Consider the following 13,509-nt stretch of genomic DNA (forward strand, 5'->3'; position numbering starts at 1 on the left):
ACCACCTTCTATATGAACGGGATAGCTCATCCCGGTTTCGTGGAAGATGTGGAGGTGTGATGAGAGGAGATGAGTAGCGGCGATAGGATAGTGAGGGCCAGCGTTAGCTCATATTTTTATAGGCAACGGGGAAAACTAGTGAGCAAAATGGGCAGAAACAAGATTAATGAGAAAAGGAACGCCACTCAGAACCTTCCTCAAGAGCAGATATAATGTTTGAATAGTAGCAGTTGATACTGTTGCACAAGCACTGGCATTCTTACCAATCTAATAGTTTGGTTTGGTTTATGGCGGTTTAACGTCCGAAAGTGACTCAGGCTATGAGGGACGCCGGAGTGTAGAGCTCCGGATAATTTCGGCCACCTGGGATTCTTCACCGTGCACTCACATCACAGCACACGGGCCTCTAGAGTTTCGCCTCCATAGAACCGCCGCGGCCGGGATAGAACCCGCGTCTTTCGGGTCAGCAGCCAAGCGCCCTAACCACTGAGCCACCGTGGCGGCTACCAATCTAATGTGAAGTCTGCAAATGAAATTTGGATATCGTAACAGGGCGGGATACTGGCAAGCTTCCCCAAGCGACAGTTTATTAGCAAACGAAGAAACCTTAAATACTGTAGATAGAATAGAAGATGTCTCAAAGCAAGCTCCAAACACGTGGCGAAGCATAAACGCAGTAGGGATGAAAATTGGGAATCGGTAAAACTTATATATAAGCCCATAAATTCAAGGAGGAGAATGCCGTTAGGGAAACAGATAAGACAGTTAGTGCAGTCGAATAAATCTAAAAGCATCTACAGGGCTCCGCGGCTACTAATCTACACGGGTTATGCGGAATGATTATGTATACGGTGCACACTGCAATATTAAAAAATTGATTATTATTAATCTTATTCCTACTCCACTTTTACAGTAGTGCAAATACTCAGGATGCCATTGGCTGAGGCTGTAGTGGCGAATAACAGAGAACGTGAGGAAAGACTTTCTGTCACTGGTATAGGAAAAACCTGTAGGGTAGCGTCGAATAAGTACAGAGGTATTGAAAATGGGGTGCCATTATGCTTGAAAAGCTTTGAACCCAATTATACGCAATTCTTCTGGTTTGCAAAGACTAGGAACCGGGGCAGATTGGTAATGTTACCTTAATCCATATGCAAAGAGCTGTTAAAGACCTGCAAAGAATTATAGGCCAATAGCTTTTCATTCGATGTGTGCAGGGCCTTTACTGAGGTATTGGGAAATACAGCTGGCTTATCTTTGACGACTGGAGCAGGCTAGTTTTCAGAAAATATAGTCAAAAAGCTACCACGCTCCTACATCTACTGGTTTCATTGAGAAACAAACAAAATGTTACCTGCATCTATAATAGAGCAATCGTAAATCTGGCGAAAGAAATAATTCGGTCCTAAAATCGGCATTCATAAACGCTGTGCATAGCCAGGCGTGGAAGAGAATCACTGGGCAACAGTCATGCTCTTCAAAGGCGAAAAGAAAAGCTCAAGGCTGGTCTTGAAGGGGTATAAACGGAATACAGGGGCTTGGAGTCGAAAAGCTGGAGGTAAATGTTAATGCACAGTACCCCAGTAGTCACCAACTTTCTCATGATGGTGCGCTTCTACGCAACAAGGGGGCGTAATAGCAGCACATCATTGAGGTCCCAAGCGTACAATTAGAAACGTTGGGATAGAAATATATATGATAGGCAATAAACTAATTAACAACAGCTTGCGAAAAAGTAACAATATAGAGGAATGAGTAGAGAGGGCAATTCAAGTAGTAATTTAATTATTCTGCTTGCTACGCCTAGTATCTGGGATGTACTCAAATGCTCACTGCATCTGAGAGGTACTCAAGTTAGGAATTCCAGCTTAACAAATACTTCCGAAAAGAAAAGTACAGCACAGATACGTATTTTTTTGCTTTTATCTTTATTGCAATACCTTTGTTTGATCTACGCTAGTTTCGGTGATAGCTTCTTTTGCAGCATTATCTGCGCTATGCTTCCAATACTCGTTATTGACGATTCTATGTTGTTTTGCAACATGTGCAAGCCTGCATCCGTTCTTTTGCTGCTCAGCACTTCGAGGTGGTAGATGACTAGTTTAACGTTTAAACAGTGAAGGCACGTCCTTTAATATTTGTTTGCTGGTCGTTATTGGTTGTTTTTATTCTGAAAGTGCTCCACGCTTTAAAAATGCCCATAGCGCCCTAAAACATGATATCGACAATTGTTTTCTCGTGACAGTGAAGTCCAACTTCGCTTTCTTCCACTTTCAGAAAGCAGTCAACGTACACAAGAAGGCGAAGTCGACTGGTGGATGCTATCACTGTCCGCCTTCATCGTCGCGGTCCCGGTAACTTTCTTTTGAGTTCTTTTTACCTGCCCTTTCTATTTTTTGTTCCCCTTCGTATGTCAACTAAGCGACATTGTTGCTTTTTTGTCAACTCAGATCAATTCGATACACATTTTGGCCGGAAGGGCTACGAGTAATGCCCACGAAGACGCCTGTATGGCTCTGCTGCTTTTCAAGTCATGCATCAGCGAGTTTTCAGCGCGAGGACGTCACGGATAAAGTACTACAGAGGAATTATCTCTGCATGGGGTAGGAGAACAATGAAATTGCCTGTGAAGCGGAATGAATGTTCAGTGTTTGTTGCAATTCGCCAAACGAGATTAGCTGGATGGCCACCACTCAGGTGGATATTACCTATAATATTTTGAAATGCACACAACTTACGAGCAATTCCCAGAACCGTTTGGGTGACGTGCTTCCGGTTTAGGTATGTTGATTTATGTTGGCTACCTCCAGCTCTACGGTTGCGCGAGTACCCATGCATGGCCGTGTTCCAACTGCAGATCCGGAGGCCGCGACAATCTGTAATTTTAACATTAGCAAAACTGTAATGCTTTTCTTGCTGCACAGAAATGGCCGGTGGTTACACTACTATTCGTGAAGCATTGCACACACCTATACTCCGAACATCTTAAGTTAATGGGAGGTGTACACTACTAGTGATAAAAAAAAAACTCTTGAAGAAACACCGGCAAACGCTTCACCCAAGGAGTACTGCCTGTTGCGTACCGCTGATTAGAGAAAGCGTGCTCCTTCAAGGCAGCGTGAGCTGCCAAAATCCAGGCTAGTGTCTACACGGTGCTGGTAATGTGGTGAATAATGCTTGTAATGTGATGATGATGATGATGATGATGATAATGATGATGAACTATCCGAATCGCCAAGTACCTATCATACGCTGTCGGTGTCTTACCGGATACTGGTGTATGTAACCTTCATTATTTTTATTTTTAAGCTTTTTTTCCGTCCATCTAAAGCTGATTTCGAAAAATTTGGAGGACGCCTAAACTTCGCCTTTAAGAGTGATACGCGACAGCGTGTTGCATCATTGCCAGGGAGTTCACTGAACGCCATCGTCCGTTCGGCGCGACGCCTTGCCCATTCGCCAAATCGCTCTGCTACGCACCGTGAAACAGACGCGCGGAGCGGCAAACCACGTAGAAGCGCTGCCAGGCGCAAGCTTCGTGGTGAACGCGCTTTAGATGTGCGCTGCGTTGTTCGCCGCTCACAGCGCTATTCCTGCGTCCCCGCACGGCCTCACGGCACCGGAACGAGACGAGCGGGAGTTGCTGCCGTGGCGCGCTATCTGTTGGGACAGTGGGGTACATTGCAAGGAGGAGAAGAAAGAGGAAGTAGTTTTAGTGGGCGCCGCCTGATGGCGCTACGTGCGCGCTTCTGAGACGGGAGTAAAATTTCACAAGACATGGCTAGGTGGCTTGAGCCACCGCCCGATGTAAAGGGTTCAGCCGTATCCATCCATCCATCCATCCATGAGATTTTTCGCTCACAGCCAACGCCACCGACGCCGACGACACCGGCTTTTCTGCGACACAAGCTCCTTAACTCTATCGCGTTAATACTTCACTCTTCGTTATTTGCCCAACAATGCATTTTGAATGTGATCGCGCCGACGGCCGAGAGCGTGCTCTGGGCTAGTTAATGCATCTTGCGCGATACGGATACGCTGGGCTTAACTTTCGGATGGCTACGGGTAGTGAATCAGCAAAAAAGCACAAAGTTTTAAGCTGGAGAATAAATGCATTTTTAAGATTATGACTTGTTAATAAATATCGTCAGAAGTGAATACTCCCTGTCAAGCGATGTTGCCGCTTTACCTCAACAGAGAAGACACACAATAGCCAGAAACACATAATGAGTCCTCATGCGGTCACTGAAGCTGGGACCGATAAACACTGTGCTAATGTGGTAGTTTTGGTCAGGCCATATGGATCATTTTGATCCGTATTCTGTTTGGAAGTTGAAAATTGAAAGTAGTTTTTCTTGGGATCGGAAATGGCGCAGTATTTGTCTTGCCTCACGCATCGGCTGGCACCTGAACCGCACCGTAAGAGAAGCGATAAAGAGGGACTGAGAGAAGAAAGGAAGAAAGAGGTGCCGTAGTAGAGGACTCCGGAATAATTTCGACCATCTGGAGATCTTTTACTGAAGATCTCGACTACTCCGAATCAGTAGCTGGAGCACCCGGGTTCGAACCCGACTGCGGCTGCCGTGCTTCGATGCAGGCGAAACGCAAAGCGCCCGTGTGCTGTGCGATATCGTTGGTAACTTTTGCACTTTTTGCAGTTGGGCCATTTCCTCAATCTGGCGAATTTAATAGAAATCTTAAGAACGAAACCGAGCGGTCCGCACCTGCAGTTGTCCGCTGGCACCACCAGGGATCACCTCAATGTAAAGAACACTGACCCCGAGTCTATTATCGGAACACTTTTTTTTTTTAACGAGAACTAAGAGGGAGCGTTAAGCATGACCGCCGCATATACGTACCTTGTACCTATCCGCTTCCCACTGGCGTGCCGACAATTGAATCTCACATACAGCTATGGAAGTATGTTAAAGCAAATGGAACCAGCCGAACAAGCGTCCTACTCATATGGAGCACCCTAGTACTGTCCTACCGAGACTTGTTTGAGAAAACAGACGCGAAGCTCTGGTCACTTGTGCGGCTAGAGCGCCAAGAGTTCTTGTGGAGTTTAGTTCGTGCTCTTCGCTGAAATGATGGCCGCGCGACAACCCATAGGCGACTCCTTAAAAATGCAATTCAGGTTAATGGCTCCACGTGACTTGGCTCTTTTTGGCCGAGAGAGGCGCATTTCTTCCTTAACTCACCTTGGCTCAGCTACCGGTTTATATCGGCGACTTAAACACACAAGCCATGCTTATGATCCGGAATAATCTCGACCACCTGGTTTTGTTTTATGTACAATGACATCACATGGCCCGTTGTGCTGCGTGATTTTAATGCACCTTAAAGTTCTCCAAGCGATCACAATAAAGAGCCCTTCCCGTTTCCTTCTTTCGCTCTTTTCTCCATTCCTTCCTTCCTGGCGTAATTGACGTCGTCCCGGAACAAGGGGCACTTTAGGGAATTTAGGGACTTCCAGAAAGAACGTTAATGTTTCTCTGAGAGTGGTCTTAAGCTACTTTTTAGAATACTATTTTAAACATCAACCACGCCATATCCACACTATAATATGTCATTCGATTGTCCGAAACCATTCGCCAAACTATCTGAACCAGTTGTCCATAAATTAAATCACAAATATTTACGTCATTCTTCCGGGCCGCAGAGAAAATAGAGGACAAAATTTACGACCCCTCCTGGATACCTATTCAGGAGGCCACTTTCTTCCTAATACCGCCTCCTCCTCCACCTATCGATGCGCGCCTATAAGCATGCTTAAGTTACGTTGAGAAAACAACCGGAATGGATTTTTTTCAACATGCACTACAACAATTAATCTCGAATACTTTGCGCTCATGTTGACATTAATTATTCAACCCCTCATATACACCTAATAAGCGCATCAGATGTACTTAAACATAACCTTACCTGGCCAAGAGCACTGCCGATATGTTTGTAGCCGTATGTTTGTAGAGCACGTGTTCCTTTTCTCAAGTTCTCCACTACTTATGAGAACATAATCTCTATTCATTGCAAATGTTAATAGCGTAATATGCATAGAATTTTAGAATTTTTCTTGTGGATAAATAAATTATCTAATAACCCACTGTAATGCATTTTTAAAGTGAAATATATACATGAAGACACTGAGTCGATTTCATCGGACACTAAACATTCGCAATCACCGCGATGGCTCTTTGTTTCTTACCCGAAAGACGACAGTTTGATCACGGCCGCGGTGTTCGCCTTTCGAAGAACGTGAAATACTAGAGGCCTGTGAAATGTATAATGTCAGCCCACGTTGAAGAAACCAAGGTAGTCGAAATTATTCGGAGCCCCCTGCTACGGCCTCTCTAACAGCCTGAGTCAGCTTATGACGTTAAACCCTACAGACCATAAATGTGCAGAATTGGCTTCATCGCCGCCTAAGCACGAAGCAAAAAAATTTCCTCCATTAAAGGTGCAACAGTAGTGAAACCCCCCTTTCGACACCAATGTTCTTTCTTCTTTCTTGGAAAAAAGGTTCGCCCCGCCTGCCAACAGAGTTGATGCACCCACGCACCCGTTAATTGTGCATTGGAAGCTTGTTCGGGTGCAAGCGAGCGTAAGGGTGTAAGGGTGCTCCTAGAATTTTTCTACCCCTTTGCAGTTGATGTGAGCTATTCGAGCTTTCAAATAAAATATACTTGGACGTTTCATGTGTGCAGCTGGGACTACGATTTGTGCGACCATAATAACGCGATAGCTATAAAGATTCCATTATCCAGAAATTACGGCGTCAGTGTTGTCGGCGTTATGAGCGAGAAATCACGAGCGTGACAATGGGAGCTGGTGTCCAGAGAGCAACCTATAGGAGGCAGGTAGTCTACCCAGGTCCCGTGACCTTGCAGCGCCATTAAAAGCTGCCCACTGCATAGTGAGCAAACTGGCCCCTGTGGCAACTGGCAGTTAAATTAATGATTTGTCGCTCGGAAAGAGCAACCATGGGCCACACACGGCTTACCGCTGGGACCACCTGCCATCGCAGGCCAGTGGCGCATCGCTTTATCGTGGCACCACTGTGCCAGGAGGCGCATGAGGACTTCCAGGGTTCTATGATTGTGAAGTACACAGTGACCTTTTGCATATACTGGAATTAACCCGCTAGGTTATCGTGTCATAGCCTTAAGGCGGTGCTTAAGTGTCCCCTACAATTGTGAAACTTAACTGAATTATTACGAGTGAAAATCAAGCCTCACTGACTGAAAATCTGCACTGTTGACAGATTTTGAATGTGCTTGGCGCCTGATGCTTGCAAAGTTGACAGTGGAACGCAATGTGTACCAACAAATACGTTCGCTGGGAAAGGAAGGAAGGCTAATTGCCGGCTCTGCGCAAGTCATAAAATAGGAGTCGGTTACTACGCTACTCGTAAAGATTTGGGGTGTCAATGACATTCCCAGTAAGCCTGCATGTAGATACATTAAATGCTTAGCGTCAAACATGCAATTTCTTTTCGGAATTCTAATCTTGATAAAAGGAGCCAACACTGGACACCTCGAGCAATTCTCACTTCCTAAAGTGGCCACATCTGTGAGTGGTGCTGCGGTGTGTTTAGAGGTCAGAAGGTCGTTTGATCCGAATCCAAGCACTGACGCTGTTTTTGTTTCTCGCTAACAGATTTTTATTTTTATTTTGTTTTATCCGGCAAAATTAAAGCTGTTTATTCTTGGTGGTGATTGTGAATTTTATGGCGCAAGGGCATCTATGGCCAAAGAGCGCCATGGCAGAAGGTCATTTCGTCTACTCAAGGTGGGGCCAAACACCTATTTTCGAAGCATTTACTCATATGTGCGAATTCTTTGTGCCTCCATTTTTTGAGAACATATTGGGCGTAATTTAAAAGCAAGTCCGAGAGGAGAACAGTGAAATTCAGTTGACGGACGGCACCAAATTTTCGGCACGGATGATATAGGAAGAAGCTTAAACGAAGGACATTTAGTCTGAAATAATCGGAGGTGGTCAATATTTGGATGAACGAAAGTTTAAAACCAGTTACGTGACAAAAGCAGCGCGAAAACAAGACGATGGACGAAGACAGAGCCCACACAACGAGCGCTCCTTCGTCCGTCGTCTAGTTTTCGCGCTCCTTTGGTCATGGATCGATAATGACACGCCCAACTTTTCAACTTTGTCTGTTAAAACCAGTTATCCCGTATGTGATTTCAGAAGTTAATTTTAAATGTAAAGGACATTCGCATTTTCATGAGAGTTTCTTGCGAACTACCAAAACCTTGCACTGATATTTTTCGTTTATCGTATAATCTGTCAATCTCATATTTGATTGTATTTTGGATGGCATCAGTTGACGAAAAATCTTAATAAAGGAATCAGAATAAGGTCAATTAGCATTGTACAGAAGTCTATACACAGTGCCATGGGCGTTAGATCAACTCGCACATTGATGTGATAGCCAAGGCCACAAATTTTCCCTCACACAGAGTGACACTGAAAAATTAGGCTTTGAACAAAAAACTTATAATAAAGAAGGAATGCCCAGCATAGTAAAAGGGCCTTTTTTTCCAACCTGAAGCTGGATATTTGTCCACAGCGTTGTTTTTGAAAAATTGAGTGGCACGGGATTTTTGCAACTCGTTCAAACAAAGACTGCACCACCTAAAATTGTTTCAATGGTCCGTTCTTCACAAGACATTTACCCCACAAGCGAAAAAAATGCCCCACTGAGTGCAGCAATCACAATATTTTTGCTTCCGGCAGTCAACCATGGCATTCATGAAATGACGTGGCACGGAATAACCGTCCAAGTATTGCTCTGAACACTAAGATATTTAAACACTGTATCTTTTATTTGATTTCATTTAAGCTACAGCAGCAGGCAACGCACAATGTAGGCAATAATACAGACCACTAGTGCGGACATCTTGAAGAGATAACTTCTTCCCGCAAACAATGCGGTTGCTACTTACGCCCAAACTGAAAGCTGAAATCGAGACCTCCGTGAGAGCTTTGCCTCCACGAGTCCGCTTTTTTCCTCGAGCGGCTACAACTACGACGAGTCCGCGCTATGCGAATACAAAACGCTGCCTACGAACGTATATGCACACATCTTGACGGTATTGCACCCGCATTGTATGTAGGATTCTCCTTCACTATTGACGGCAGGGATCCACTGAGGACGGCGTCTCCACTCTGCAATGAGCATCCGGTGACAGTTGGCTAGCAAGGGCGTCCAACTGTTCGGTCAGCGAATTTATCGCTTCTTTCAGGGCATCCCGGTCCACCGAACTCACAGCGTTCAAGGCGTGTTCCACCTCCTTTCGGGCGTTTCCTAAGTCCTCGAGCAAGGGCCGGGCGTCCGCTCTTCCGAGTACCACCAATGCCATACCTTTACAGAGGGGAATGTGGTCCTTCATGTCCTTGTGCGCCACGGTTTGTTCGCATTTGGAACACGTGGTTAGATTCATGGCGCAGCTGCTCTCCAAATGGGTGTTCAACTCGTAAAGGCTTCCGTCGAAATCACAGCCTCTATCCGCGTGGAGGCAGCGTACCTTCTGTCTTGTCAATACATTCTTCACGTCGTTAAAAACCCCCGTAAAGTCAGGTTGGAGGGTTTGCTTGTCGACTAAGCATTCAGGATTCGCGTCATTTAGAGCTTCTAAACGGCACTCCTCACAAATCAGGTGCCAGCATGATAGCACCTTGGTGTCGGCCGACGCACCACCGCACCAGCTGCACACTTGCAGTTCGTCCAGTCGCTCCACGAATTCGACTGTTTTGCACTGAACATGATCGCCGAAACCACACACCGGATATATATATCGTTGCTGGTTGTCGCTCATCTCGGGGAACCACTGCTTGGCTGCGCAGATGGATATTTGCCGTGCACTTCGACACTGGGGCTGCAGTGAGCAAAAACGCTGATAAGGCGGTCGAGCGCTTCCCGCGTTGCGGCGCAGAGCTGCTTCGTCGGTGAGGTAACCCTCAGCTATGGGTAGCGAAGCTATGGTTCCTCTACGCGCTTCTTTGCAGAGAGGGAACAGAATAAATACCGCAGCCTATCGGCTTGCCTGGCTGGAATCGACGGCACGGTAGTTTGTTGCCAATGCTTGTTGCTTTAGAGAATCGCAGTATTTAGCACTGCTGGTGGATATTCTGCAGATGTCACCATCTTGCCTAAATCTCATGCGCGTTACGGTGGAACGGCAAGAAACGACATAAGCAGGGAAAGTGAGTGAATTGGTGTCGTCGTTTTCGGGACAGTTAGATAAGCACAGTTCTCCAGCGGCAAATTTGCTCTGCGCCGCGCCGCCAGATGGCAGGACTTATCCGCTACTTTGTCTCCATTCCATGTTTCTCTCTTTCACCACGTATCTTTCTCTTTTTATCTCTCTTTCACCACGATAGGTCCCTGGAGTCTTGTTTGTCCTGTCATGTTAGTGGTCCATTCTGAATGCATTGCGTAAAGTCTTATAACATGAAGTTTAGAACTTCTTGTTGAGCTAGTTGGTGCATTGCTCTGAAGAACCACGTTGCGCATTCAAAAGAGACAAACACGGGAAAAGGCCAAGCGCTCTTTCCGTCTCCTTGGCCTTTTCTTGTGTTTGTCTCTTTTGAATGCGCAACGTGGTTCTTCAAAACTTATAACATGGGTCAAGATTTTTCGCTTGCCTGCATTTTGTATTTACGCTACGAAACTTAAAGTTCACGTTTTCAGGGAAGCTAGGAGTCATAAAAGGAGTACTTTTTTGTGTTCACAGTGGAGCAGGAGCCTTACGAAACAAGCGCGTCCGGTAAGTAATGACGTCCATGTAACGCACACACTCTTATCTCAGGAGGATGCCGGCACGTCGGTATCTCTCTAACGCAGCCCGCCCCTCATATGCGGCAAACTGGATCCGCCTTGCGCTCAAGCACAGCATTGGCACCGAAAATTCAGACGAGCGCTGCGAAGCCGGCGATTCTGCAAACTCTGCCACTAGCACCGCGCGCTCCACAGTACGTAGCTATCTGCGTTCGCTTCTTTCTTGTTATCGAAACACAGTGGAATGCTCCAGAGGGGCACGCAGCATTTTCGTTTGTTTTTTGATAGCCGGGAAATTGCTGCCGCGCACAAGTTTCTTCCGTGCCCAGCGTCACATCAGCTTTTCCCGCAACACCTGGCGTAGCGGAGAGCATCGGAAACACAATGGCTGCCTGTGCGCAGCGATGGAGGCTGCGTGTGCGTGGCTTCGGTAAGCACGTAGATCTGAGGAGCGTAGAGTTCGTGCAGAAGCCCGATTATCCGAGCGTTTGCAACTGGTGCAACGTGGCGTCGTTGGATACGAGGGCGTTGCGTTGCCGACATGTTGTTTGCGACCGCTGCTACGAAGAACGTAAGGAATACAGCGGCAAATACAGAAAACACGTTTTCGACTGCACTTTTGATAATTATGCCACGCGCTCCGAAGGTCAAAAATTTGAGCCAGAACAGAAGACCCTGGCCGATAAGCAAGTGCGCTGCCTGAATGCGGACAGCGGGTGCCACTACACGGGACGCCTCGGAGACTTAGACGAACACCTACGGCTGAGCTGTGACGTGTACTTCAAGCCTTGCTCCAAATGCGGGATCAGCGTGCCACGCAAAGGCTTGCGGAGCCACTACATCGCGTGCAGTGGTGTGCCGGGAGTCTACGTCCGTGCTGCGGACGCGCTATCGCGACTGAGTGCCATTGGGCACGCCTGCCGGAACTTGGAGCAAGTCCTGGCTTTGGCATCTGCGGATAGCCGGGATGCCCTCCAGAACGCTGTCAGTCTGGTGAATGAACAGTTTGCGAGGATTCAGAACCACTTGGCGACGTCCGAGACCCCTTGGTACGTGAAAGCGTCGGCGTGCAAGGCTCCTGCTCTCTCTATGGACTGAAAACCAGCGAATGAATCCGGCATCGGCACTTGATGTAACTTTTGCGTGTTTCAAACTGCACTGCCTAATCAATCGCTCTTTTATGTCGTTTCGGCTCCGGCTTTCCTGCGGCCAGCATAAAGCTTCAATCCCTTACACGCGCTGCAGCATGCATGGACTGTTAGAAGTTCTCATGCTGTCGGCACGTGACTGTGCAAAGTGCACATAATTGTGTGGTTGCCATCTATGCCTTCGCTTGCTGAAGACATAAAGCGGCCATGACATGCTTGTTATGCATACCGTTCTTTTGTACTCCGTTGTGACTACATTACTGTGTGGTTTCTGAGAATATTCTCTTTCCGAATCCTCAGCGTTAACCCCGCGCTGCCGATTTCAAAATCAGCAGAGGAAACGGTGACCGCTATGGACGTCCCGCGTTGAGCTCCGGAGAGATGGACGTCAAAATGGTTCCGGCAAACGCCCAAGAAAGGTTTGTATGCTACCAGCGGCTCATGTCACCGCAACTTTTCCGCCACCGGTGTGACGAGAATACTGTACATATGATGCTGCAATCCGAAAAGGGAGTTCGAAGCACTTGGTCTTGTAGATTGTAGATTTAGGGTTACGCTGTGTTTTAATGGGCCCAAGTTATTAGTGGTTTCATAAGTGTGTGACGCATCTTTCTTTTAATTTGGGAGTCTTAAAAACTGCTTCTAACAAACAGTTCGTTTAATTCCCCAATAATGCTTTCCTAGCCAGTTAAGTGAGTGCCCACACGTATTATTTTTATTTCTTCCGTTTGCTTCACTATTATCTGTACTCTTCCCTTACCTCTTTTCTCTCACAAAGTTACTCACCATAGGATAGTGCCAAGTCAGCGCTGTTGTAACGCCGACAAGAGCTCTTTTGGCTCAAATATCTTTTTTCCCTCTCCGACTTTCTCTCTCCGAGGTTCAATTATTTACGCGGACCTCAATGTGTACACAAATTGGCTTTCCAAAATACCGTGACAATGGAGTCTAACACAAGTTAGCGTAGTATACGTTACTGCTGCTCCCTACAGTAGGCGCAAATCGCTGTGTACTTTTTTTCCGCGCTTGTGATATTGTTACGAAGACGACCAAGAAGCGGGCAGTGGCGCGTGACGGAGCGCTCGCTCTAGATCCGATGTTATTAAAGATTGTTTATGGCTTTTTCAAAAATGTCAATTCTGCTTCTGTTTATGGCTTATGGGGGTTGAAAATCCCAAAGCGACTCAGGCTATGCGGGACGCCGTAGTGAAGGGCTGGGGTTCTTTGGCCACCTTGGATTCTTTAACGTGCACTGACATTGCACAGTACACGGGACTCAGAATTTCGCCTCCATCGAAATTCGACCGCCGCGGTTGGGATCGAACCCGCGTCTTTCGGGTCAGCAGCCGAGTGCCGTAATCACGGCGTTCAATGAAAGAAAGAGGAAAGTCAGGCCGCATAAAAGCAGCCTTTTTGCTTTTGAAATAAAATGAAAGATATAAGTTATTGCGCAAGTCGTTATGATTTTTAAAGGCAGATTTAGGTACAAATGATTAAAAAAAAACGATTTTGAGTGATATCAGCAACATGAAGCCAAGCATTTAACAGATAAAGTCCGGGTAC

At 46.5% G+C, this 13,509-nt stretch overlaps 1 protein-coding gene and 1 long non-coding RNA gene across 2 annotated transcripts; one reads left to right on the top strand and one right to left on the bottom strand.

Moving 5' to 3' along the window:
* Nucleotides 1-318: 318 nt before the first annotated feature.
* Nucleotides 319-10,268, bottom strand: LOC144108573 (uncharacterized). Its single transcript, XM_077641775.1, has 3 exons — nucleotides 9,148-10,268; nucleotides 4,997-5,082; nucleotides 319-371 (listed from the first exon to the last, which is right to left on the bottom strand). The coding sequence occupies exons 1-3, from the start codon at nucleotides 9,834-9,836 to the stop codon at nucleotides 319-321; spliced, it is 828 nt and encodes a 275-aa protein (XP_077497901.1). The 5' UTR covers nucleotides 9,837-10,268.
* A 116-nt stretch (nucleotides 10,269-10,384) lies between these two features.
* Nucleotides 10,385-13,077, top strand: LOC144108773 (uncharacterized). The gene is made up of 3 exons (XR_013309498.1): nucleotides 10,385-10,429; nucleotides 10,712-10,787; nucleotides 10,865-13,077. It is a non-coding gene; the product is annotated as an uncharacterized LOC144108773 (long non-coding RNA).
* The last annotated feature ends 432 nt before the right edge of the window (nucleotides 13,078-13,509 follow it).

Source organism: Amblyomma americanum, chromosome 10 (genome assembly GCF_052857255.1).
Source record: "Amblyomma americanum isolate KBUSLIRL-KWMA chromosome 10, ASM5285725v1, whole genome shotgun sequence".
Classification (NCBI taxonomy): Eukaryota; Metazoa; Arthropoda; class Arachnida; order Ixodida; family Ixodidae; genus Amblyomma; species Amblyomma americanum.